Here is a 26,619-nt window from a genome sequence, read left to right as displayed (position 1 = left end):
GAGAGAGAGAGAGAAGGGGGGAAAATTCTGTTTACTATTCTGACAGTCTCTGGCTGAATCCCCCCACTGTTTGAAGTCTGTGTGAGGCTGCGCACTGATCTCACTCGTGTGTGTGTGTGTGTGTGTGTGTGTGTGTGTGTGTGTGTGTGTGTGTGTGTGTGTGTGTGTGTGTGTGTGTGTGTGTGTGTGCGATGGGTGTGAGCTCAGGAAATTCACTTTGTTTCCCTGAAATACAAGTAACCTTGTAACCTGCCCGTTGTTGAATTGCATTGGAAGACGAAAAACGGTCTGTTTAGTCTAGGGAGGAGAACTGGTTGGAGAGAAAGTGTGTGTCCATCTTTTATGTCAGTGTTTGTGAGAGGTCACATGAGAGTGAGAGGGAGAGAGAGTGAGAGAGTGAGAGGGAGAGAGAGAGGTCCCCGGGGCTCCGTGCATTGTGCCAGTGTACGTTCACAATAGGCTCTTTGGAGAGGCTTCACAGCCAGTGAACTGCTCCATTCACACTTAGCTGACCAGGCTTTGCCTCACTGGAGCTTGACTTTTATCCTCTCTCCCTTCTTTCTGTGAAGCTCTCCCTCCAGCTTCACCGTCCTGGCCCCGTATACCTTTAATAGACACCACGTCAACTCGCTGTCCAGACTCTTTTCACGGCCCCCGGGGAAAGGGGGTGAGGGGGGGAAGGGGGGGGTCCACTTCACATACTGGACCAAGAATAGTTCAGTGACTCGCTGTGAGTGAATTGCAGTGTTGTGTCTCTCCCTCACTCTGCATTCCAGAGTAGGAGGCCTGAATATGTTACTGCCATTACCGTCCGACCCCCATGCCCCGCTGCCCTTGCCCTGTCGTATCTGTACACACACACACACACACACACACACACACACACACACACTGTATAATTGTGGCAGTGATATGTGATGTGGACTTCCCCTCATTAGCTGTCTCCGCTGGCTGGACAGAGAGGGTACATGATCTAATTAGTCAAGGAGAATAAAACGTATCCACCATAAAATCCTCAAAGTCTATAAATCCTACAACAGAACTGTGTTTTTGTTACATGGTTGAATCCTCTTAAGATGTTTTGTTCTTTTGTCCCTTCCTCCTCTGCCTGTCTCACTGTTCCCCGCTGGCTTTGATCAACCTGGCTGACCGGCCAATAATCCCGTCCGACCGTGTCTGTCCTCTTGGCCCCCGGTGTCAGAAAGCACAGCAGACAGAGACGGGATCAAGCTGCCATTATTATTGTTTCACCACCAGCACAATCTCAGGTTTCCCCACATCCAACATGTGCACAAAGATAGAAGTACACACATGTGCACAAAGATAGAAGTACACACATGTGCACAGAGATAGAAGTACACACATGTATGCACACCAGAGATGGTTGGACACCAGACATTTGGACTCAAGTCGCAGTAAAGTCACACACACACACACACACACACACACACACACACACACACACACACACACACACACACACACTATAATACCGTAACTGTTTTTGAAGGAAAGTAAGAGAAGAGTACAAACCTTAAGTCAACCTGGATCCTGATCACTGCAGTTTGGCATGCTCTTTAAAACTCATATTTCCAAGGTGCAGCACAGTCCAAAAATACAGAGCGCTCTGCAAGACAGATTTCTAGAACATCTGGATCTTAAGTGCTCCTCAATTTCAACTCCAAGGTATATATGTAAGTTGAGACCCGCTCAACTAATTCAAGATTAATCTTGGAGGGGGGCGACGAATGACAAGTCAATGAGAAAGGAAATCAATGCACTTTTATTTATATTTAAATTGTATACATGTTTATAAAACAAATACTATAGCATTATTGCAGATCTCTCTCTGAGTTATTGGGCCTCTTTCTGTCAAGTGGCGGGAGTGGAGATGGATTTGACTGAAATATGCCCGTTCCACTCATTGCTATCCTCCCTGACTGTCACAGAGACTCGCTCTGTCCCAACGGAAACACAGCCGCGAGGCCAAAAAACGCTCAGAACGGAGTTAAGGCGAAGAAGCGATTGTCTGTCGCGGTGCTGGATTTACAGCCTTCCTGTGCGTATGTCTGACTGTATCTGTGAGTACATCGATTCTGTGTGCCTTAAATGTCAGCCAAAGAGCTGAAAGGGGATCTGCAAAAGAAATAAGGAAAAAAAGCACCGGGCATTGGAGGAGACGACGTGTAAGAAGGGGTTGAGAATGTTGGGGGGAGGGGGAAAGGTAAGGCATGATGATGAATATGAAAAAAAGTCTCCAGAACAGCTGCGTCCTCGGCCTAAACAGGGACCGTAGGGAGAAGGAGCTCTGCTGAGTGGGCGTCTGGTAGATAGTTAGCACTGGTATGGAGGTTACACAGAGGTTACATGTAGGCTTTGTGGAGGTGTCATGTAGGCGTCCTGACTGAATGATTTATTGCAAACCAGGCATTCGAGTGGGCTTTTTCTTCTGTGTGAGGGTGTAGGCCGGGGGTTGGCATAAAGTCTTATGATTTATTCTGTCACTCAGACAGGAATGATGTGACCGATCCTAACCATAGTAGCTTATAACCACAGCGTCCATTGTGCTGGTATGTGTTTCTGGCATGTCTGCATGAAAGTAAATATTGCCTTGGGCCTGATTTTGGGATTAATATGGCAGGTTCAGAGTGAGGACACATTTTGCAAGCTAACAGAGTTACAGGAAACAGAAATCATTAGGGATAATTGCCCGAGGAACAGTTACGGTTTCCGAGTGTCAGAGGCTCGGACATGCAGTGGAAGCAGAGGTTTGGAGTATTTGGGAGTTTGACTTGGCCAGATGCAATACGTGAACTGTCTTACCTGGACAGGAAACAGGAGAGGTCTCACAGCTGTGTAAATGGCCCAGATAAGATCGGAGAGAAACGAGGCCGAGAGAGAAGTCCCGACTACCGTACTGGACTGGTGTTTATTATGCTGCTGCACTACTCTTTCCAGTAAATATCAGGTTATGACAAACACATTAATGCTGGCATAAGGCACTGTTTCTGTTTCTAATGAATGTTCTCCCTCTTGGGCAGGAAATCGTGATTTAAGGAAAAGCTCAGCTTGCTGCTATTACCTTAATGCTCTCCTGAATCCAATTTAAAAGTATACGCCTGTTTCAAAGCAACCCCCCCAAAAAAGTGTTACTTCCTTAGACAGGATGGGTATTATAGACAATACTTATAGAAGTCGTCTATGCTTGACTGCTGAGGCCCGAGTCGGGACAGGACGGGGGTAGGGGGGGGGAACAGCAGGGAGATATGGAGAGATGCCACGTGGGGGAGTGAATTAATGAGGCACCAGCTGACAGTACAGTAACTGTGTGTTTCTGCTGCTTTTGCTGCTATATAATACCAGTCATCTGCTTTTCACATCTCACAGGCCAGATTCTTTATTAGTGTGTGAGTGAACGTTAAGAGGAAGCAGGTAGGTAGGTAGGTACGAGCTTTTATTGTTGTTACCGCCTTTTATTCCAAGCTAGAAGTGTTGTACAGAGTATAAAAGAACAAAAACATACTTGCAGTAGTCTAGCTAGTGTTTTATACTCGATGTGGGTCACCTCACCTGAAACAAGGACCACCTCCAGCAAAACTGTAAAAACGAATCTGCTTTTATGAAATAAAATGTAACATTTTAGGTGAAAAGGAGCAAATGGCATGCCTTCAATGAGCGTGACGACTAACCGCGAGACGAGGGACATCAACATCTGGGGGGCTCCCCACCTCGGCAAAACGGTTACTGAAACCGATCTGGCATTGAATGGAAGCCCATCTCTGTGCAATATCCCACTTATATTTCATTTGAATGATGACTAAATATAAATGCTTAAGTAGTCTCCCCTTGTTTGCTTACCATTTAAAGCTGCTCCTCTGTCTCCTCTATTTGACCCAATATGCTGCCTGGTTGTCTGTTATAATAAAGATATGCACATCATCAGCAGTTTGTGTTTATCTCTGCTGAATTGTTGATGGAAAAAACAGAAATGCTGTAAATAAAAGAGTTCTTTGGAGAGTATAGTAAGACGGATGTGCAGGACAGAAGGTGAGGTGGATGGTCGTTGGGGGTGGGTGAATTTAAAGAGGGAGGTGAATCTAAGGAGATTGAATGGAAATTTTGAACAATGCCTCCCCCTTCCCAGCAGTTTCTTCTCTCCAACTTCCCCTCTCCCATATTCTCCACCCCGTCTCCCCCTCTCTTGTTCCCTCCCCCAACATCCCTCGTGCCTCGGGACTCCAGTGCTCCGTTAAAGACATTTTAATAGCTTCCTTTTCCAAACAAACCAGCTGCCAGAAGACCCGATAGTATCTCTGGCACAGAGCGCCTCCTGGAGGTCATTCATTAAACACGTGGCAACAAGGGCAACTGCGACGCTGAGGTGTGGAGACTGGCACCCCTCCCGTCCTCCATGCAGCCTGCTGTGTGCGCCTCTCAGCACTAGATGGCATTGGCAGTGTGCTGTCTCTGGTAACCCATCCAGGGAAGGAGCTCTGTTCCTATAGTCAGACATTACAGCATGATGTTGTTGTTACTTACAGTAAGGTTGTACAAATAAATCAGGAGATTCATATTTGCAACTGCATTCTCACATGAAAATGTACATGCAGTGTTAGTGGTTGCATCAAAGAAATTGCTTCAAAAAATAACAAGACAACGGTGCATCATGTGGAAGGCGGGCGCCGTCAGTGTGGGCAGAGACAAATTGTGCGTTAAAGAGAATGACTGAGGAGTAATGCAGTGAAAGGAAAATCTCTGGAGGAGCAACGACATCAAGAGCGAAAATGAGTCAGAATCAAGAAAACTCCTCCAGGTCAAACAAAGCGCTGAAAGGAAAAGGTTTTACATCTGCTCTCTGGAACTTTTTCAGACACAAAAACCACATTTGTTTTTCAAGCACTATTTTGCCACAGCTGCAGCACAGCAGGCCAACACCTTAAATGTATACAACCACCTGATACAACATCACAATACAATGTGTTGGAGCGCTCAAGGCCATGAAAATGCCTCAAATATCTGCCATCTGAGCAGGAAACCTGCTCAAATCCAGGTGCATGCAGGGATTTTAAATGAAATGTGCCCCTTATACTGTATATTCCTAGCAAGACTGTTTCGGTTGTCACTGTATGTTGACTTATCCAGAAATCGATGCGTGGGGTACCTGATACTCGGTAGACTGTCTTCCTGTTTGTGCAAGAGGTGGTGGCTGTTGTGTTGCATTTGCAGGCTGAGGTTTTACTGAGAACAGCTCACCGGCGTTTCAGCCAATATTCACACCCATAGCAACACCAGAGAGGTAGAATTCAGGAGACATACAGATCTTTTGATGAAGATTAACCCAACAAATCGCATCAAATGATTACGTGCATTCTCTGCAGTCGAGTTCCAAAGAAAATGAGACAGGATTAACTTCATCTGGAAGTTTGCAGTTTCCAGATTTCTCCTCCTGACTGTGTTTTTCTACTTCTTCCCAGTTGTTGTTTTTTTTGGAGTCCAGGCAGTGAACTCACTCCGTCTCTGCAGCCTCGTAGGGAAACGCCATGTGTGCGTGCTGCGTGAGAATAGGGAGGATGGCAGCCAGAAAAGGTTTGACCCCTGGGTCCCTCTCGTTGCTCTGTGAGTGCCAGAGGGCCAACCCGTATCGTTCGCTGAGAACCCTGCACTCCTTGAGTGACAGCATCCTTCCTGTTGTGGTCGCCATGGGAACAGGAGAGTGTTTTCCCAAGTAAACCCAGTGAAGCTCTGCACCACATCAAACACGGCTGCCATGAGTCAGCCTCCAGCGCGACAGGGAACCTAACTATAGCAGAGCGAACTGCTTACAAGGCAGGACTTTTAATGGACTGTGGTTTCCTACTTGGCCTAGTTGGCTGAGGTATTTCGACTTTTGTTTTGTTCTTTTGTCTCAGTAGTTAACCTACACGTGTATGCAGCACACACACACACACACATCAAACCCGTCTGGAGAACAGAACTGCCACTTTGTCACCGTCAGCGTTGCTCAGCGAGTAACAGAAGGATTGTAGAGGCTGAGGCTGCACAGCTGGAAAACATTAACCCCACAAATGATTGCAGAACACTTGCCATATACACCCCGATGATGTCATCGCTGACGGAGGTTCAGACTGCCAGCTTCACCCGGGTCACTCAAGGAAGCGACTCCAAGCACAGGGAGGACACATAGGCTGCTGTAGGACACACATGGAATGTAATGGTTTATTGTACTGGTTCACACGATTCTTGATAAGTGTACTAATTACCTGATATGCAACAGTTTTTTTCTGTGAGATTTCCTATTATAACATTTTGGAAAATCAAAAACATATTTAGCAGCTACGATTGGTAAATAACTGCTACGAGCTTGTAAGAAAGTCATACATCAGCGTGGCACATTTATCAGCCCGTTTTATTTGGTGTTCATCAGGTCAGCAGAACATGCAACATCATAAAGCCACTCTTTATGCTTTGCACTTAACCTTTAACCTACAAAAGTAATGACTAGAAATAACAAATAAAACGTGCCTCGTAGTATGAATAACAACTCCTTTAAGTCAAGTAAACTTGAAATGGAGTATTTTGATAACATGTAACTTATGCAGAAATTAAGTCAAACATTTGAATAGTTTTTATTGCAAAAAAAGGCAAGCATACAATTTAAAAATATGGACAATAATATAATTATAAAATTCATTAATTCGCAGCCTATTAAATTCATATTATTTAAAAATTATTTGAAATATCTCTGGAAATACAGCTACTGAAGAACTCAACTGTGCTTGTTTATAATCTGTGTAGCTACAATATGATTTTCTCCTGAAGTCACAGTCAGAACTAGATATTTACAAAGTTTTTCTCAATTTTCTCAAAAAGCATCAATTTACATTTTTCATCTTAGAAATTACCCTGATATATCAGTACGTTTAAAGGAAATTATTTGGAAATGAAATGACCCATGAAATAAAGCATTACCAAAGATACAGTTATTGTTTTTGGCATTCATTATCCCCCCAAGGGAGTTCAGAAATTGGATCTTTGCGTTACCAATGATGACTTTAGCAGACATAGGGAGGGACAGGGGACTAAAACGAGGGGGCAGAAGGAAGAACTAAAAAGCAGATTATCTCGATCATATTGTGGTTGTGCGGCTGTTTGTGGTTTTGTCCGGGAAACGTGAAACTCTCCTTGTAGAGTTTGCGTTATGTTATATCATTGTGTGATTTATTTACTCTCCCAATCGACGCCAAGTAACAGACAGGTGTCCTGGGAGCCCAACTGCTTCGCTCCCTTCTATTTCCATGTGTCAGTTTCCTCATCCCCTTCCGTGGAAGTGCAAGGTCCTCATCACTTATTCAACACTCACCACCTCGTTCGCTGAAAGTCGCCTCGGGCGTTTAGCTTTAAATTCTCCTTTCTATTTTATAAAACAGATGAAAGTGCAACAATTTCAAAAATGTGGAGACATTTGTAAACATTGTGGCTTCCCTCCATTGGCCACCTGCACCGGCTCTGCTTCAAGACTGCATTTCATACACACATTAATGGTGAAAGTGACATAATACAGTTAAACAAACAGACTGCATCTCTCCTTTCCATCACTCTTAAATGCACATTTATTTTCCATTTGTGCATAAACATAATGTGAAGAAAAACAACTAAGTCTGGTAAAGCTAAAGCTAAAACATACTTCTTGAATATACACGAGCAGGACTGCATTCTCTTCTTCTTAATTTATTTATGGCAGTGTAGACACAGCTTCAGAATATTACCGCCACCCACTGTTACATACCAGAGAGCCCACCCCAATATATTGGAAGGAATTTAAAGGACTAGGCTCAGAGAGATCCATTTAAAGCAAGTAACACAAATGCCACGTCTGAGATGCTCTTCAAAATGATCCCATGTCTTCATCCCGCTCTTGTAAACGTTTGCATGCCGCCAGATAATGGAAAGGCTCGACGACTGGTTGAAGCGTTGGTGGAAACGTGCTCGCAGCAGCCAGCGTGGTGATAGAATCCGCGTTTGAACTCGGCAGGCGGACTGAATGGGAGCTGAACACCACGCGGGCCGTTTAACGCGGACACTTTCGCTGGCGACTACAGGGCATGTCTGCGTGGGCTTATTTGCATGACAGGACCATTGTGGAGGCCTGGCATAGGAACAAAGCCCGTCTCTGTGTCTTCTGTGTGTTTTAGCTGCCGCTAGCAGGCATGTTGCACTGAGGAGCCTTTGGTGAGAAGCCGTGGTTTTCGGAGGCGTGCAGAGTGGAGGGGTGATGGCGGTGGGCGTGGTTAAGGTTTCTCCCCTTTGATCAGTTCACTGGACACATGCACCGTCATCTCCTACTGAGTTAACAGCTGTACACTGTGTGCGAGCAATTCTGTATGTGTGCATGTTTATATTTAGCTGAAGCATTATAATAATGAGCATTCAGGAGGGTGGTGGGTGGGGTTTGCTGCCACATTGACGTCGACACTAATGACCTTAATCACGACCTAACAACATCACCATGGCTACCTCCTACTCTGCAGGGAGCTGAGAGTGTGCAAATGTCATTGCCTATACATTATGTGTCACGTGGTTATAGATCAGCTGAAAACAATGCATGCAGTCGAGCTAAATTCTAATCTGTATTATTAAGGAGAACATGTAAGACCTGCCCTCAAATGACCCAAGGTGAGGGTTTCTATTTCAGTCACGCTTCGGAGGTTCTGCAGCATTGTTAATGTCTACTCCTGTCATTGTTTAAGTGTCCCCTCATCAGCTTTCACACAGGCCTGTCGTTGCCAAGTGAACCATGCAGCTTATCAGTTATGTTTTCATCATTGTGGCACTGCATTTTTCAGCCAATCCAAAGGGTTTTTAAATTGCAAAATGTTCTAACCCAGAACATAAGAGATTATGTCGTCTCTGCACCAATTAATTATATTAATTATATATTCTTTACATTTTATATTTATCTTTGGTATTTATTTTGATCTATCTATCTATCTATCTATCTATCTATCTATCTATCTATCTATCTATCTATCTATCTATCTATCTATCTATCTATCTATCTATCTATCTATCTATCTATCTATCTGTCTGTCTGTCTGTCTGTCTGTCTGTCTGTCTGTCTGCATTGAGGTGCCGTTTCTAGTTCCATTTAAAACTCCGTGTTGAGGTCAATGGAAAAATCTTCCAACTTCTCCTTCTTCTTTGAATACAGTCAATTCATTATTGGATCATTTATTTTAGTTCTATTCACTTCCTCTATTGTGTGCCTTGGTGGTGATTTTGACAACCATTGTGCCGTTGAGGAAACAGTACGGCTTATAAGAGGAGGATGCTCTGAGCGGTGCTTGATTGATTGACAGTTGTCTCGGCCCGTCACGTTGGGTTTGTCGTGCTGGTTGGCCCTGCCTCGGGCCGCTTCCTCCCTATTAACCAAATTAAATTCCAGTGCATGACAAAGATGGCAGAGCAGAGTTAACCAAAATCCAGACTTCAAAGGGTCCCTTAGGAAACTTCTGGATGACAAAACCGGTGCTACATCCATAACTTCAAGTATAACTGGCAAGAAATAAAAAAGGGGGATTTTATATATTTATATATATATATTTTATAATGAGAAGAATTTCAAATTGCTGCAAAAAAACGTTTTGTTCTCACAGTGCAGATTAATTTATTTATCTCCATTGATCCACACACAATGAAACGAGAACATGAAGAATGAAGCGAGACCACATGAGAACAACTGGAGCGGTTAAAGTTATTGTCGCGGGGACTCGGGGACATCAGAACTGATGTAATGGAATTTTCTATTTTTTGTTTTGTGTTAAAGATGAAACCAAAAGCCCAGTCGGTGTCAGTTTGCTCGTCTGTGCTGACGGGAATTTCACATGTTCGCTCTACAGTCCTAAAACTCCACATCCACGCTTCATCTGAAATGCCGCCCACTCCCCACTTTCCCTTCAATAGCCTCTCTCACCACGCCCTCGACTCTCCCTGGAGCTGCACACACACACACACACACACACACACACACACACACACACACACACACACACACACACACACACACACACACACACACACACACACACACACACCAACCTCCACTCTGGAACATTAAGCTGGATTTAATGTAGCAAACACATGAATATGCAAACACATTTTATACTTTTAAAGCAACAGTTTATTTGAATGAATCAGACCGTGGGACTGCGTCTCCAGCTTCATGTCTTCAATGCACAAACCGCACATCGCCAAACGCAGCCAGCAGAACTGTGACTTGAAAGGACTGGTGTGACTGGGAGGAAAAATGCTGAAGGAGAGTGCTGCAGAAGAAAAGCAGAAAAATGATGTAGATTTGTGTGTGTGTGTGTGTGTGTGTGTGTGTGTGTGTGTGTGGCAGCTGGTTCTGGTCAGCTGACAGCTATTGCGGACTGTGATTTGTTGTGTGAGCTGGGCTGGGCTGAACCGTGCACAGCTGCTGGGTGTGTGTGTGTGTGTGTGTGTGTGTTAGAGGAAGAGAGAGAGGGGAAGAGAGAGAGCCATGTAAGGCTGCCAGTGTGTAAGCTCAGCAACATTAGGAGCTGGAGACTGGAGTGGAGCACTGCAGGAAAGGAACAGAACGCTTGCAAAGCAGTACTGGTTGATGTAAATCAAGACCGAGGAGGGTAGAGGATGGAGTTTCACTCATCCTACTGCCCTTGAACAGAACACGCCACCACTGGCTGGACCAGAGGCTGACCGGACTGACCTGGACTGTCATCAGGGCAGACACTCGAGGTTCAGGGATAAACGAGGGCACCTCAGGTTCAGGTGAAGCCTCCGCTGCTGGACGGGACCTGGCTGTCAACAGCAGAGGATTATGGGTTGTTCGGCCAGCGTGGTCCTGCTGCTACGCTCGGTGGGCGGGGCCGACTGCGGACACATGTGTGCACGACGGAACCAGATGTCCCTGGACGCCGCCACTCCCACCCTAGAGGGTTACACCACTACCACCTCACCTCTGACCATCATTGTCATGGTAACCAGCAACGCTGCACCTGCAGCTCCCCATTAGCTCTGCCTTTCTACTAATGCATGTGTGGACAGGTAGAGGGGGCTACAGCATGCGGGGGTGCAGGGTGGCATCATATCTGGATGTGCATGAGTGTATATTTTTGGGATTTGAATTTCAATGATGGATGGATGGATGTCCAAAAGCTTTTTTTTTACCATGTGCAATCTTTTTTTCTTTACATCGCTGCCATTCCTTGTCAGCTGCTGCTGAGGTTGATCCGTGATTGAGGCCTGGTTGTTTTCCTTCACAGCTGAGAGGCAGAAAGACGGAAACGGAGGGAGGAGAATAGAAGGGGGATGGTGGGGTCAGACATGAGGAATCTAGTTTCTGTGGGAAAAATCTGCTTGCTCTGCATATGGTCAACAGAGAAGATGATAAAAATAGCTATTCAAACAGAACCATGAATTAAACGCTGGATGAGAGTTATTTGAGCGAATGATTGACCGGATGAAGCAATCGATGATTGGCTCACTTAAAAGTTTGTGTCTCCTCACAGACTTTTCTTTTCAGTACAGTCAGTACATCTGTTTGGTGTCTGTATCCACAAGTCTTGGCCACATTGTTTTATTCCCAGGAAGACCCTGGTTTCTGTAACCCCAGTGGAAAAAATGTTATAGTTTTGGCAGAGTAGGATCTTTATACTCGCCTCTTCTGTTTCCCCTTTCTTTCGTTCCTTCCATAAACCTTCTGATGGCTGTTTTTCTGGTCTCTGTGGCAAAGACCCGTAATGGCTTACACTGCAAAGTCATGTTTGCCTGCTGATTCTTGTACTGTATAAGAGCGTGTGCAGATCTAGAACAGAATACAGCATCCTGTGTTTTTATAAGGCTGATTTCAGGCTATTTTCACTTCTCTACCATAATAGTGAGCTCAACATCTTTTTCAAGTCACTCACGACAATATTTATGACCCCACGACCGATTATTGTGAGTGTTTATATCTCGATGCGCGATAAAATCCTATATTGTCCCACCCTTCATGATGACTGATCTTACATTTTAACATTTGTCTCCAGAATTAGCAGACATTGGTAGTTGCAGGCAATCAATCAATGTGTGTGTGTGTGTGTGTGTGTGTGTATGTGTGTGTGTGCGTGTATGTGTGTGTGTGTGTGTGTGTCTGTGAGCCAGAGAACACAATTGGCTCAGAAATCACCACCTAGCAAGCTGAGTATCTGACATGTTGGGGAGCTTTAGCCAATGAGAGTGAAAGACACGTGTTGAGGGGAAACTTGGGGGAAGAGGCTGCCTGTTCATCTACAAATCTGAGGATTTTGACACCAGGAGCTAAATTTAAAGCACATTTTGTTTTAAAACTATTTCTTTAAATACAAGATTAAATACAAGATTTAAACATGCAGTGTGGTGTTCCAATACAATTCGATTGTTCTGAATTGTTGAAATTGTATTAAATCACATGATTATACATTTTTTTCTGACGACAAAATGTGCTTAAATTATAACACGTAGAATTCAGAAAAATCCCCAAATAAGACCTAATAAAACATTGTCCTCTAGCTGTCAGACGTGCGGTAGCTTACATCTCGATGACCTCAAGCTTGACATTCGGTCACCTGGTGCTTCACAGCTGCATGGACCAGCAGCAGATGTGTGAAGTCCACAGCCACCACGAAAACAGGCGGTGTGAGTTTTGGAAGAATTTGAGAAAGTTAGAATAAAGGTTCATATTCTTGTCACATCTACTCAACACGTCACATTTGCCTTACGAAAGCGAAGAAAAGTGTTTTTTCTTCTCTTTGAATTATAAATCCCCATTAGTCCCACTATGTCTCCCCAGACCTTGCATCGCTCTAATGATGTAAAGCAGATGACTTCTGTCTCCTTTCTTCTCCTCTCTGCTCTCAGTTGTCCCCCGCCCTCCCCCTTTCTCTCCCATACTCCCTATCAATCTTTCACACTTGTTCTTTTTTTCCCTCCAATCTCCCCCTCTCTTTGTTTTTGTCACACTTCCCTCACATCTCTCCTTTAACAGGATGATAAGCCTTTAAATCTGTGCTTGAGAATGACACAAAGCAGCTTGTGCGTACAACGTGGAAAGAGTTGAACCCTGCAAATCCTCGCCATCTTTGTCCCAACCGTCTCCCAGCTTTGATTCACTCTGCTCTTCTTCTTCTTTTCTTCTTCTGACCAATCCAGAGCCCCCCGTCCTCCTCTGCCTGTGTCTCGTTATGCTGGAGGAAAGCCTGTCTATCCGTGCCCTCCGCACAGCTGTAGTTTACCAACATCAACACCCGCTCTATCTCACCCCTGCTTAGAGGGAGGGAGGGAAACAAAGCAGCGAGGGACTGAAGGGAGAGATGTTAAAAGGGATGTTTAATAGGGTGAGAACAAGGGATCGGGGGACGAGACAGAGAGAGAGAATCAAAGGAAGAAGAAACGAAGGAGTGTGCTGCTGAGGATGTTTGATGAAATGAAGAAGGGATGAGAAGGGAGGGAGGGAGGCAGCTGCAGGACAGATGGAGGGAGAGAGAGTGAAGAAGAGGAGGGAGGTTGAGCTGCGGACGTTAAATGGGTTTGAAGGAGTGCAGCGCTAACAGCATAATTATGATCCATGTCTCGGAAACAAAACATCAAAGAGTTATTAATTCTTATTAAATCAGGAAAATATACAGTAGATTGAGACGAATGATTACTTACAGATGTTATGACCTGGTAGACTCGCAGTGTGTTGATCCCTCTCTCTCGTGAGCATCAGAGCTGCAGTCATGTGACGTACCGTAGCGTCATCTCGGATGAATCATGGAGGCTCTTAAATAGCGAGATGTTAGCTCAACAGACAAACCGTTGCATTTCATGCATCATTTCCGTTACGTTTGGAACCGTTGTTGCACTTTAACCTCAAATTGTCTGTCATAATCATAACCAACTGAGCTCCACATACTGTAATCTACAGCATGTGTGCACACACTTAACAGGAGTGTGACGCCTCAGATGTGTACGTTAACAAGAATATTCTACATTTCAACATCAAATTAATCACAAATGCTTTAAAGCAGAGGTCTTCAAGGTTTTTCAAGCCAAGGCTTATTAGTGACACGGTGGAGGGACCCCGTACATATTGCATATGAAACCGGGACAATAATAATATGTAGTGCAGCTTATAGTGCCATGTATAAAAGTATTCTATATGTATACAATGCTAAGACATTAAAATAAATGTTACAAAAAAAGCACAATTTCACCTCATAACATACAACAAATAAGAAGAGTATTTGCTTAAATCTGTTGTATTCATGTTAATGTGTATTTTTTGGACATATTTTGATTTTTTGGAAAAAAAAGTTTAGGATCAAATCATTTTGGGGACCCCCAGCAGGAACTCTGCGACCCCCGAGGGCTGGTCCTGCTGTGTGCGGCCATGCAGACAGTTCTTGGTTTTGGTTGCTTAGGTTTTGAGATCGCTTCCTCTCCTCCAATACAATTCAAGTGGACAGGATTTATGTTTAATGTTTATTTCTCAGTGCTGTGAGCACCATGACTGGTATTTCATTGTTGTGGAGACACATTTCAGACAATTTCAAACTAAATGTGTGCAGATAAAAAAACATTGTTATATTCAGTAAGTCATACAATATGTGTTTGCCTTTGGAATATGGGTGATTTTACCCTTTAATGTGGGAAAATGCAGTACAATACATGTGCAATCCATTAGTGCTCCCGGAGAGCCGAATGGCAGCTCATTATGTAATGTGTTCACAGCTGATAGCAGCAGTTTGTTGTATCGTCAGGAGTTGTGTGTCCTCTGGTACAGATCTCTGTTCTGCTATGAGGTTTACTCTGAGGAAGTGAGTGTCTGTGTGTGTGTGTGTGTGTGTGTGTGTGTGTGTGTGTGTGTGTGTGTGTGTGTGTGTGTGTTATTGTGTATTTATATTGTGTGTATTGCATCAGTGAACACCTTTTTTGCATGTCTTTTTATATATATGTTGTCTTGCAGATGGCACCATGTTGATGTTTTGCACACTGGCTCCGAGGCTCGTGTATTTGTGTGCTATTGTTACATTTGGACAGTGGAAGATAAGATGCTGAGAGTTTGACTTTGAGTGTGTGTGAGTGCATGATAGTGAGAGAGGGGTTTGCATGTGTAACGGTTTAAAAAAAAAGATTGTTTGAAAGCTTTTAATTTGTTGAGTACAGATAATAGTGTCTGGCTGAAGTGTCAGAAAGCACCTTTAGAGTATGATGTATAGAAACAGAAACATCTGGTCGGTTCGTTTCTCGTTTGCAGGGGATTTTCTGTGTGTGAGTGTGTGTGTGTGTGTGGTTGAGTGTGTGTGTGTGTGTGTGTGTGTTGGACATCAAACATCAACTTCCTCTACTTCCACGTGCACTGACACAAGCTCACAAAACCCTCTCAGTGTTAGTTCTGCTTCTGACGGAGCACACGCCTGCGATTATACACATTAACACTCGATGCCGCTGGCAATGAGCTTCAGGAGCAAAATCACCTTCAGGAGGAAAATAAAGAGCAAACGAGTGCGCTCGGATTTCAGCCGGCTGAGTATTGTATGTATTCTCTTTCTCTAGTATTACTGGTCTATCTGAAGGTTACAGTTTACTATCAGTGACGTACATGTGTTTAGATGCTGGCAATCATAGCTGTGATTTACACAGTTTAAATGATTAAAGACCACAATCAGTGGCGATTATACGTTATATAAAGAGTTTAATGATACCTGTGCACTTCATTTCCTCCTCCGTTTGAAGATTTCTTACGCCACATTGAGCCAGGAAGATGTTTGTTGTAATGATGCACGCCCCGCAGAGCTAATGACAGATGTCGACTCACGAGGGGAAAGCCAAAGACTTTCCCGTGAAACAGCAACTCTGACGTCACAGTGGGTCAGAGCAGTCACAATGCACATGTGAAAACCTCGAGCTCCATCTACTCGCCTGCCTGTCGCTTTCTGCCGTCATCTATCAGTTTCACTCGTGTCATTCACGCTCCCATTTTCCATTTTTGCCAAATTGATTTAATTGATGAATCATTCCGATTGTTTTGGCTAATCAACTAACAGATGTACTTGTAAAAGTAAAACTACTTTACAAGTTTGAAGAGGAACGAAGAGCGAGATGGACTGTGGAGTCGTTAATCAGCATGCCGGTTTTTAATACTGCATGTGGTAGAATATTAATGGTATAGAGTGTGTGTGGTAAGGGCAGTACTTAGACTAATGGCTTTCCTCAAACATATATCACCTTGGCTTGAGTTATAGTCTTGCTCCTTTCCCCTTTGTTCTCTTGGTTGAGTGCCAACAGGCCTGTTCTTATTGTTAAGCTAGCCGTGGTGTAAAAGCCCCAGCCGGCTCTGCATGCGTGTGAACCAAACCAGAGATCATTACTTCCTCCGCCTTGCTCACCACAGCCTCGCTGCTGCTGCTGCTGCTGCTGCTGCTGCTGCTGCTCCGTTGCTTTGCCCTGAGTGACTGAAGTCATTTACCATCTATGTGTAAAACACATGTTTAAAATGTTGAATTGTGTGCATGTGTGACTCTGATCCTTCAAAAGACAAAGTTAGTCTGTAATGGATTGTTTAGTCTGGAGTGCGTTGAACTTGTATTCTCTCTACTGGCCATCAGGGGGCGACTCCTCTGGTTGCAAAACAGAAAAGTCCAATTGCAACTGAGTTTATGGTCACAATCTCTAGTTTCCAGTCTTCTTCAGCACAGCATGGTGTTCATTTTGTGAATTATGCTCCCATTTCCAGTCAAATAGACGATAAAGCATGGATTGCTTTAGGGGGCGGGGCTTCCTGATGATTGATCGCTACCACGCTACCAATGAGATTACTTTAACACTTAGCTGTAAAGTTGACTTTGATTACGGAAGCTAACTTTGTTAACAGCGTCGTGCCAGAAGCAAGCTGCAGTCGGGTTGTCTCTCTGCCACTCAGATCCACCTGTCGCTCCTCCGCATTCCAAATATGGTCACTTCCGTTTATTGGTTCCAAGATGATTTAACCAAAAAACCAAGACTGTGACGGCCCACATGCCGAACTCTAGGCTTCAAAAGTGTAGTGCACAATCCAAGACGTCATGATGACGTCATCCACTTCTTGCTTACTGGCTGTGGTGCAGTAACATTTTAGAAGTTTTTAGTTTGGTGGCTTCATGTTAAAGGTCATACAATGTCAGCTGGTATCTAATCTTTCTGATTTTAACGTCAAAATCATTTGAAACAACTACACCTAATATGTATTTTTAGGTGTGGTGTGTCACAGCCTCACTTCAGCTTGTAGTGTTACTTCCTCTACGACTCTTTTAGATCCTCTTGATGTCATGGCAAAACACAGGAAATCACTATCGTGGATACTGCTTTTAATCAAATGTGTCTGCTGCAAAGACGATGTTGAACATAACTCTACTTATACTGTGTATTTTTTTCTGCTTTTACAGTTTCCATTATATACAGAATTAGAAATAACTTTTTTTTAAGCTTATAATCTAAAAATAAAACAGCCGAATTACAGAGTAGATGCCACAAAGCTTTATTACAGACTCAGGGTCCAGATAAATGACAAGACGTTACATAGAATAAATTACATACAAAAGCACCCTAAATAATTATCGTTGAAAAAAAGAATAGAAACTGTCTCCATTGAGTTTGATGCCCAACAAGCGTCTTTGGGTTCAGAAAAGCGCTATATAAATGAAATGTATTATTTATTAACAAGTGAACACTCATCACACGTGTCTGTGTTTCCATTTGCAGCAGGAGAAGCCGAAGCTGATCGATCCTCTTGACTATGAGACTGTCATCTCTGAACTGGGGGACGAGTTGAAGGAAGACCCTCTGAGAGACCTGCTCCTATTCCCCGACAATGATTTCACGGTACGTGTGTGTGTGTGTGTGTGTGTGTGTGTGTGTGTGTGTGTGTGTGTGGTCAGGTGGGGACCTGGTGATTAAGTGGTTAATGCAGTCCGATCCAGTCGCACAACAGTAGGCAAATACTTATCTATCAAATGCAACACATTGCACTGTTAGCAGAAAGCAGTGCTATGGCCATTACTTGTCTTTTCTTCCCTCGTGAGAACTTTAGGTGCTATATAATTCAGACACTTGGTGGACAGTAAATAAAGTGCACTACATAGTAAAGGGGAAGTGATTTCGGACAAAGTCGTCAGTTCTTAATTTGATGCATTGATGTTTAAAATGGGAGTTTGCATGTTCTCCCTGTGTAAGCGTGGGTTCTCTCCGGGTTCTCCGGCTTCCTCCCACAGTCCAAAGACATGCAGGATGGGGATAGGTTCATTGATGACTCTAAATTGGCCGTAGGTGTGAATGTGAGTGTGAATGGTTGCTTGTCTCTACATGTTGGCCCTGTGATGGACTGGCGTCCTGTCCAGGGTGAACCCTGCCTTCGCCCAATGACAGCTGGGATCCGCTCCAGCCCCCCACGACCCTGAATACAGGATAAGCGGTAGAAAATGGATGGATGGATGGTTGGATGGTTGTTTAAAATGCAAAATGCAAAATGCGTTTTTTCTCCACTCCGGCACCGTACATTTATTCACACGTATTCACACTTATTCACACGTATTCACACTGTCTTTTCATTACAGCTAACACTTCATTCCCTCATTAATACTGTTGTTACTGCAGACATTAAGACGATCTAATTGGCTGCTCGTGGGAAAGGGAAACGTTGGTTTGTGGAGTTTGCGGAGTTGTAGCTTTAACGCCTGACTCCGCTGCTTCCCAGCTCTGTCTGGCTACGACACAATCGCCTCTGATTTTTCTTTGTCTCTGCGTCAGTGCATGTGGACGCAGCCTAAAGTGAATTTCCATAATTGTGACTCTGTGAAAGTGGCTTGGCAGAGTATCGCTATTGCACAAAAAGGAATTTACTAGATGGTTGGTTAGTGAGCTCAGCGCTCCGGCTGATTGGGTTGCATCAATCATAGTCTGTCTCTGTTCACACACAAAGATCTCACTTGTTTTCATTCTTATTCTGTAAAATCACTTGGAAGAGTATTTATTTTGGTGATGTGAATGCGAAAATTAAAGTAGAGCCGAAGACAAGAAGGTCTTTTTAACCCTTTCTGATCACATTTTAATTTTCACCTATTGCACTAGATGCAAAATGAAAGGCAAAGTAATAGCCGAAGACAAGAAGGTCTTTTTAACCCTTTCTGATCACATTTTAATTTTCACCTATTGCACTAGATGCAAAATGAAAGGCAAAGTAATAGAGATGAGGATACATCCTCTGGGGACCATAAATGTCTGTAATAAATCCAGAGTCCACTGTCTCCTACATTAAGGCGAGCTTGGTGGCTGTTGATCAGAACTACATTGTAAATTGTTCATTTTTACCAGTGGGGTTATGTGGTTAGCATAAGTTGTGTTGCTGTGATTATCTGCATTTAAATAAACAGATGGGTGAAGAATTCAGGGAAAAACAACATCATCATTTATTCATGTCATCGATCTATACAATGTCTTTTTATTAATAATTGACTTTGAAAGTAAATATATGGATGGTTCAAACATTTTATCCTGTAATGAATTAAGTCCGTTTTTATGTTTGTGGAGGTGTTTTTTTTATTTTAGCGCCACATTCCACAACTCTTATCATTATCCTTGTTTTGATCCTCTTCCCTCTCCAGGTTTCCACTGTGCCTCAGGAGAGACGGACTCTCAGGTCAACTGTTCCCGACGGGGCAGAAGTACAGGCTGAATGTCTGCTGGTTAGACAGGTACGGTGTGTGTGTGTGTGTGTGTGTGTGTGTGTGTGTGTGTGTGTGTTATCCTGGTGTGTTAACTGAAGCCGCTGTGGTTTGGAATGAAAAAAGGTCTTGGTTGGTGGTGGTTTGACAGTTAGTCTGTTCTTTAAGGACATCCTGATACCGGTGGTGCAATTTCATCATACCTCTGATATAAACTAGACGTGTGTGCATGTGTTGATGGATATGTGTGTGTGTGTGTGTGTGTGTGTGTGTGTGTGTGTGTATGTGTGTGTGTAGCCGATATTGTTTCTCCACTCAGTAGATGGCTGGTCGATCCAAAGTGAGCCCTGAGTAGACGGAAACCCTGCAGACAGATCTGTCACAGCTCACTGGAGAAGTGTGTGTCTGTGTGTGTGTGTGTGTGTGTGTGTGTGTGAGAATGATTGTGGCTAATAATATGTTTGGTCTGTTTTATTATTTGTGACATTGTTGACAAACAAGTGGATTTAAGAAGACAACAAGCAGACAGATGAGAGGATGTGAAACTCCTGTGTGTGTGTGTGTGTGTGTGTGTGTGTGTGTGTGTGTGTGTGTGTGTAACCAATGAAAGTGCTAATGGAAGGCCTGAGACGGACAAAAAATCTATAAAGACATAAAGGTATCTTTAGATTCCTCGGGGACAGAGTCTTAATTCAGTTCCTTTCTATACTTTAGTCTAATGATGAATCCAGGCCTGCACATCGGTAAGTAGGCGGCCTCAGGAGAGCTGACGTCTGTCTGTACTGTCACTGTAGTGTAGCTTACTTGGTTGTCTTCAGACGTTCCAGCTGCCCCAAAGAGGCCATCCTTTTTAAAAGCTAATATTTAATGATCTATTCAACTGGTCCTCCTTCCTCTCCTCCAGGCCTGTAACTATTACAACTCTGAGCTAAATGTGGTCCAGTTCAAGTATGACGACTACGCTGGAGACTACCGCCTGCTGCCCAGGTAATACACTCGCTCCCTCAATCCCTTTATTTTAAATGTCATACATCCAGTCGGTCAGCTGTTTATTTAAATCAGTCAGTCAGCTGGAGTTGAGTCCGTCCCAGTGAGACTGACCAAGAGCGTCTCTGCAGTTCCTGCTCACCACCACAGGAATGTCCCTCTGCTGTCCCATGGGCTGCCACTGGACTTTCCGTCAGTTCACATGACCTCTGAATTCACATCCAGGGCGAGCTACAAAATAAGATACAAATTGGGACACAATCATACCCACTTTAGTTGCGTAATTAGCAGCTGTGTAATAAGCACAAACTATCATATTGTTTGTTCGAAGGCAGACAAGCTACCCAACCATTAAATCCAGACTTGTTATACGTTACAAGGTGAAAGTGAAATCCACCAGGGAACCGTAGCACAATGGAGGCGGCCAGCTACTGTATATTGTTGCTGTCACCGCTGTGACGGAGCGGTTTCTCATCCCCTGCAGGCCAATATTAGCATTCCTCCGTCAGTCGCCAGCCCGCAATCACCAGACATCTCCTAACCATCGTCCCCTCCACTGAGCTTTTTCAGACAGCTTTTTACGACTCTGACTTTTGAGCAGAGGGTGGATCCGGCGTGACCCTTCGCCGACTGCAGCCCGGCTGTCTGCAGCTCACAGCACACACACAAAAGGCGCTTTTACCTCACGGCTCGCACACAAAGGCGGATCGGCCCGCCAAATCAGTGGAGCGGCATCGAGCCTTTTGTCGAACCGCTGACAGGCAACGATGGAGCGGAGTCAGCCACCCACACTCATTTGCACCACTCAAATAAAGTGGACGAATTTCTATTCCTGAGTCTTTTTCTCCTCGCATCGATATATTTCATTATCATATTTCCACATTTCCTCTCCCCGTTCCTTTTGTAGGAAACTGTACAAAGCCGAGAAGCTGCCATCCCATTCTTTTGAGATTGACCACGAGGACATTGACAAGGATGAGGTCAGCGACTTTCTTCTGACAGATGCTTTTAGATACTACATTACATAGTGGATACATCCTGTTTAAATTAGTTTACTGCAGCCTCAAAGCTGTTAAAATATACTTTGCAGGAGCAGTTAGCTCATTACAGGTCAGTGGGACATTGTTCATGAACATAATTTGACTGAGAAATGATGGAAGGAGCTTCTGAACGTCTCCTGTTCTCTATTGATCATCTGATCCTCTGTGTCGGAGGGATGAAGGGAAGCTAATGCTTCTCTAACTGAGTGTATTTGCGTTTTACAGGATACCACCTCCCTGTCCTCGTCTAAGGGCGGAGGGGGAGGAGGGGGTGGAGGAGGAGGCATCGGTGTGTTTCGGTCAGGCTGGCTCTACAAAGGGAACTTTAACAGCACCGTCAACAACAGCATCACTGTGCGGGTGAGGAAATTCCTGATGCTCTCCCTGGTAGACTTCTGAGAGAATCACAGACAGTCGCTTTATATTTGGTAATAAATGTTATGGATCTTAACGGAGTGTTTGTACCTTCTTCTATCTGTGCAGTCATTCAAGAGGAGATATTTCCAGCTCACCCAGTTGACAGATAACTCCTACATCATGAACTTCTACAAAGATGAAAAGATCTCCAAGGAACCCAAAGGGTGCATCTTCCTTGACTCATGCACTGGTGTGGTTCAGGTGGGGTTTTAAATCATTCATATAAGTAAGAGCGCAGCACTATATGAACTACATTATAGATATCATTGACAGTGATATAAGGAGGCTTTTCAGGCTCCCTTCCCTGTAAGACTACGGCACAAACCGAGAATGTGCCGAATGCAAAAAGAGGCAAAGAGAGAAAAGATCAAACACATAATAAAGTGTAATAAAGTCAAATATTTTATCTTCACAAAGCCGCCCACAGAGGGTCTGTGTCGGGTGTCAGACGTGTTCTTTCCCCTTTGAATACTCTCACTTATCAACGACTATGATCACTGAAAAACATTTGAGATTGTTTAAGTATGCTGATGACTTCGCCTCAGTTGGCCTTCTTTATGTTAAACACAAAACAACATCCTCACACAGGAGGCGCTATAGAGTCCTCCTGGAAGCTAAACATGTGTTTCAGAGATCATCTCCGTCCCAAATGAATGATCTCAGCCACTGACACGACTCTTGTAATGTGCAGTATGACCTGTCTCTGTGTTTGTTGTTGTTTGTTGTTGTTTTCTTGTGTTCGGTGAGCTGAAGACGAACTACCCTGTGAACGATAAAGGTTCATGTGTTGTAACTGTAACTGAGCAGTGATTATCTTTTATGAGGTGTTTTATAGTCGTACCACTCTAAATGTGGCGAGTAGCTTGATAATGTGGGGGATAATGACACCACATGTCCAGGTCAAGTTCCTATTGTGTTGTTGTTATTGGCTTTGTTACGCTTTAGGAGAATTTGAGTGACATCCAACACTTTGATGCGTCTCTGCGTGCTGCATAAAGACAGTTATTGAATTTAATTTTACAGTAATTGCTGGATGTACTGTATGTGTGTTCTGGGAGTTGCAGCCCCCCCCCCCCCACCACCACCACAATGGAAGTGAGCTTTTAGTTTTATTGTGTTTTTATCCTCTGCAACTTAATTGTATGTTTAAGCAGTCTATTTATCTTCATTATTGTCACATAAATCCATCTATTTATTTAAGGCTACGGTTGATGGATGGCAGATGTTCCAAACCATCAGTTCATTGTTATGATTTAATATGCCCTTCTGATATTTTGAGAGGGATTTCTTAATCCACCCGACATCCAGGACCTAAGCTTAGCGAGGCTCAGTTTATAATACGGGCATACTGTATGACACAAAAAACATGTGGAAGAAGCAGTCAGATTTTCCAAAAACGTAACCAAGCTCTCGTTTTGTTGTGTGACCACATTATCCGATGCGTCCTTCCATTCACCCGACAGAACAACCGTTTGAGGAAACACGCCTTTGAGCTGAAGATGAACGAGGTGACGTACTTCGTGCTGGCCGCGGAGAGTGAGCAGGACATGGAGGAGTGGATCAGCACGTTGACCCGCATCCTGCAGATCAGCCCCCACGACGCTCCGGCTCCCGACCGCAAGAGTCTGGACCTCACTGACCATCGGCAGGGTGAGTCTGCTTTTGCATTTAGGAACCCGCGGCGTCTACCTCCAATGGATGCAGGGAGAGAGAGGCGTACTTGGAAAGAGCAAAGGGGATGGAAGCACGAATGGTAATTTAGTGGCGAAAGGGGTATTTAAGGAGCGGAAATTTTAGCATAATTCCATCACATGTATAAATCATACTGCCCTTAAGAGAGGAAGGTTTTCTACTCAGTGTCAGCAAAAAATGAACCTCTTCTCTCTCTCTCTCTGACTTACTCTTAACTAAATGATATCCACCATCTTGCCACAAGCTTAATTGGGAATTTCAGCTTGGTTTAGGGCTCAATCCATAACATCACTATCAGGAAATGAGGCCTGACACCAACTGGCGACTCCACCTTTCTTTAATACATCATACTTCTGTGATTAAAAGACTACATGGGAGCATAATTCATGAAGGTCGACCTCGTGTGCCAGCTCTGAGCGAGGGACCACGGCCTGTAACGTAACACACACCGGCTGACTTGAGCGTCTGCCCAGTGAAACGCGGTGGAGTGATGTAATAGCCTCCGCCGTCATGGCTCTGCGGTCTGTTAGCGTGCCTCTAAATCAGGCTGCGAGCGTGTGGTGACCGGCCATTAATGAGACATTGTGTTCAGCATGGCCTTTGGGAAGAACTGCTCCAGGCACATGGACGGAGGTTATATTGCCATGGCAGCCTGCCTGCCTTATTACCCGTAAATACCACAAATGGAGTCATATTTTATTTCCGAGATGGATGTATGTCTGCTGGCTCCGGATAGTGTGTATTTAATGTACTGCCTGTTTTAGAAAATGCTATATGGCCTCTTAACCTTTTGGGAAAATGGACTTCTTAGATAAACTTTCCCATCCACTCGGTGTTGGCAGTCATCGCTCATGAACATGAGTCCTGATGGGGTTTGTTCTCCTTCCAGATGTGTTCGACCTGTCGTTGAGTGACTGCTGTTTGCAGGAGAGTGAAGATACGACGACGGAGAACGGCATCAATCCAGAGCTAGCAAAGGTCGGCTATGATTAATAACTCTACATGCATGCACTGCTGTCACAGTCTATTTAAAGGTTGGGAGGTTTTGACCATTTGTTTTGCATGAGGATGCACATGCAGCAGGTACATCGTCCTGATTTTTTTTCTTGTCAAAGCGTCACCGATCGAACAAAAAGAACAATAAACGTGAATGGAAACACTGCCAATATTCACATATTCAAAAAACTGGCATTGTAAATATTTTATGAGGAAGGAATTTGTCATGTTTTTATTGGCCTCGGGGGTTCACACAATTCATTTTGGTGAGAAACACCGGACGTAAACATGCCCTTGTTCCCTTGTTTTACTGATATCATAATTCATAATAATCAATGTACTGTATTATTTGCACCAAGTTGCTCTTTAACTGCCCCATATCTCCGTCTCTACTGTAACAGTATATCTCTGAGACGGACGAAGGAATTCGCTCAGCGAGGAGAGAAGAGAGGTTGAACCTGTTCTCGCTGGACCCCGATACTCCTGTATGTATTACACTACGTGGATCTGTATACGTCCACATCTCATGAGCACAATCCTGTAACTGTATTTCACCGGCCGACAGGTCCTGAGGAGCCCGCGGACCGAACATTCGTCAGCCGAGAACGCACCGGTGCGTCCGTTCGAGGAGAAGCTGGGCAGAAGGTTTATGATAACGTGCCGATCGCTCAACCTCATGCTGCAGGGCTGCATCAACGAGAGTGAAACTGGACCCGTCACTAATGTGAGAACAGAAACATGTGTCAATGCTTCAGAACGGAGTTTTGCTGAATGAAGCTCTAACAGTTTGACTCCGCTCCACTAGATTGAACCCTTCTTCGTGTCGCTGGCTCTGCTGGACGTACGAGAAGGAAGAAAGGTGTCCGCGGACTTCCACGTGGACCTCAACCACGAGACTGTGCGCCAGATGCTCGGGGGCTGCTGTAACGGGACAGGTGGTCCCGCGCCGGGGGTCGGAGGTCAGGAAAACGGCCTGTGCTCTCCCGCCGAGAAGAAGCCAGGAGACTGTTGTCTCAGCCTGGACCTGGAGCACTGGCTGTGCTTCCCCAAACAGGTACAAGGATGCTACTACTATATGTTTAGACGAGTCACATGTAGAACGAGTCTTATATGCCTTTTTCAATGCTCTCCATGCAGGCTATCTTCTCAGTCACCAACCCCCACACAGACATAGTGATGGTGGCGAGGGTGGAGAAGGTGCTGATGGGAAATATCGCTTGTGGGGCAGAACCGTATATCAAGAATACCGACTCCAGCAAGGTCAGAAAGCCATTTCTTCGTTTCGTTGCTTATTTTGCATCAATATTCATTCATAGACAGCAACAACATGGAGCTGAGCCTTTTTTTATTGTCTTATCTCTTGAAGCAAGCTGGGAGAAATGGCTCATGAAGCATGCTGTTAGGGCGTTTACTCTACAGGAAATGGCTCAATCCACTCAAAGAGTTTAATGCGTGACATTTACAAAATGGTTTTCCTGGAAGGCCAGAGTTTATCTTCATCACTGAATGCCAGTCCGGTCGGATACTTAGTCTTTTTTCCGACATCCAAGCCGAGACGTTTCCTGGCCTCCCTGCTGGCTCTGCTCCATGCGGTCCTTGTTTAAACGGCTAAGTGAACCACCAGTCATTCAACCTGCAGCTAGGGCTGTCGCAATAAGCAATAAATCAATTAATCGCATTATAACTTTTAATGAGCTCGGTTTCTTTGCCAGCCACGATAATTTACATTTTTCTCTGTGTGGGGAGACGGA

The 26,619-nt window shown here is 44.3% G+C and overlaps 1 protein-coding gene across 9 annotated transcripts in view; it reads left to right on the top strand.

Annotated features, from left to right (window-relative positions):
- Nucleotides 1-26,619, top strand: part of dock10 (dedicator of cytokinesis 10) — a 55,274-nt gene that overhangs the window by 7,711 nt on the left and 20,944 nt on the right. For 5 of the 9 annotated variants that reach the window (XM_084019175.1, XM_084019180.1, XM_084019178.1 and 2 more), the window contains exons 1-13: nucleotides 10,817-11,014; nucleotides 17,779-17,898; nucleotides 19,677-19,766; nucleotides 20,641-20,723; nucleotides 21,631-21,703; nucleotides 21,989-22,123; nucleotides 22,247-22,381; nucleotides 23,644-23,830; nucleotides 24,762-24,850; nucleotides 25,270-25,353; nucleotides 25,434-25,592; nucleotides 25,674-25,922; nucleotides 26,006-26,128. In XM_084019175.1, the coding sequence (XP_083875301.1) occupies nucleotides 10,856-11,014; nucleotides 17,779-17,898; nucleotides 19,677-19,766; nucleotides 20,641-20,723; nucleotides 21,631-21,703; nucleotides 21,989-22,123; nucleotides 22,247-22,381; nucleotides 23,644-23,830; nucleotides 24,762-24,850; nucleotides 25,270-25,353; nucleotides 25,434-25,592; nucleotides 25,674-25,922; nucleotides 26,006-26,128 (1,686 nt within the window). In that variant the 5' untranslated portion in view covers nucleotides 10,817-10,855. Of the gene's footprint in view, nucleotides 1-10,816; nucleotides 11,015-15,432; nucleotides 15,574-17,778; nucleotides 17,899-19,676; nucleotides 19,767-20,640; nucleotides 20,724-21,630; nucleotides 21,704-21,988; nucleotides 22,124-22,246; nucleotides 22,382-23,643; nucleotides 23,831-24,761; nucleotides 24,851-25,269; nucleotides 25,354-25,433; nucleotides 25,593-25,673; nucleotides 25,923-26,005; nucleotides 26,129-26,619 lie in introns of those variants that run through there. The other 4 variants (XM_084019177.1, XM_084019182.1, XM_084019176.1 and 1 more) reach the window with 2 other exon arrangements.

Source organism: Eutrigla gurnardus (assembly GCF_963514095.1).
Source record: "Eutrigla gurnardus genome assembly, chromosome: 10".
Taxonomy (NCBI): domain Eukaryota; kingdom Metazoa; phylum Chordata; class Actinopteri; order Perciformes; family Triglidae; genus Eutrigla; species Eutrigla gurnardus.
Note: the sequence above shows the minus strand (reverse complement) of the source record. Positions and strands in the feature narration are given on the sequence as shown.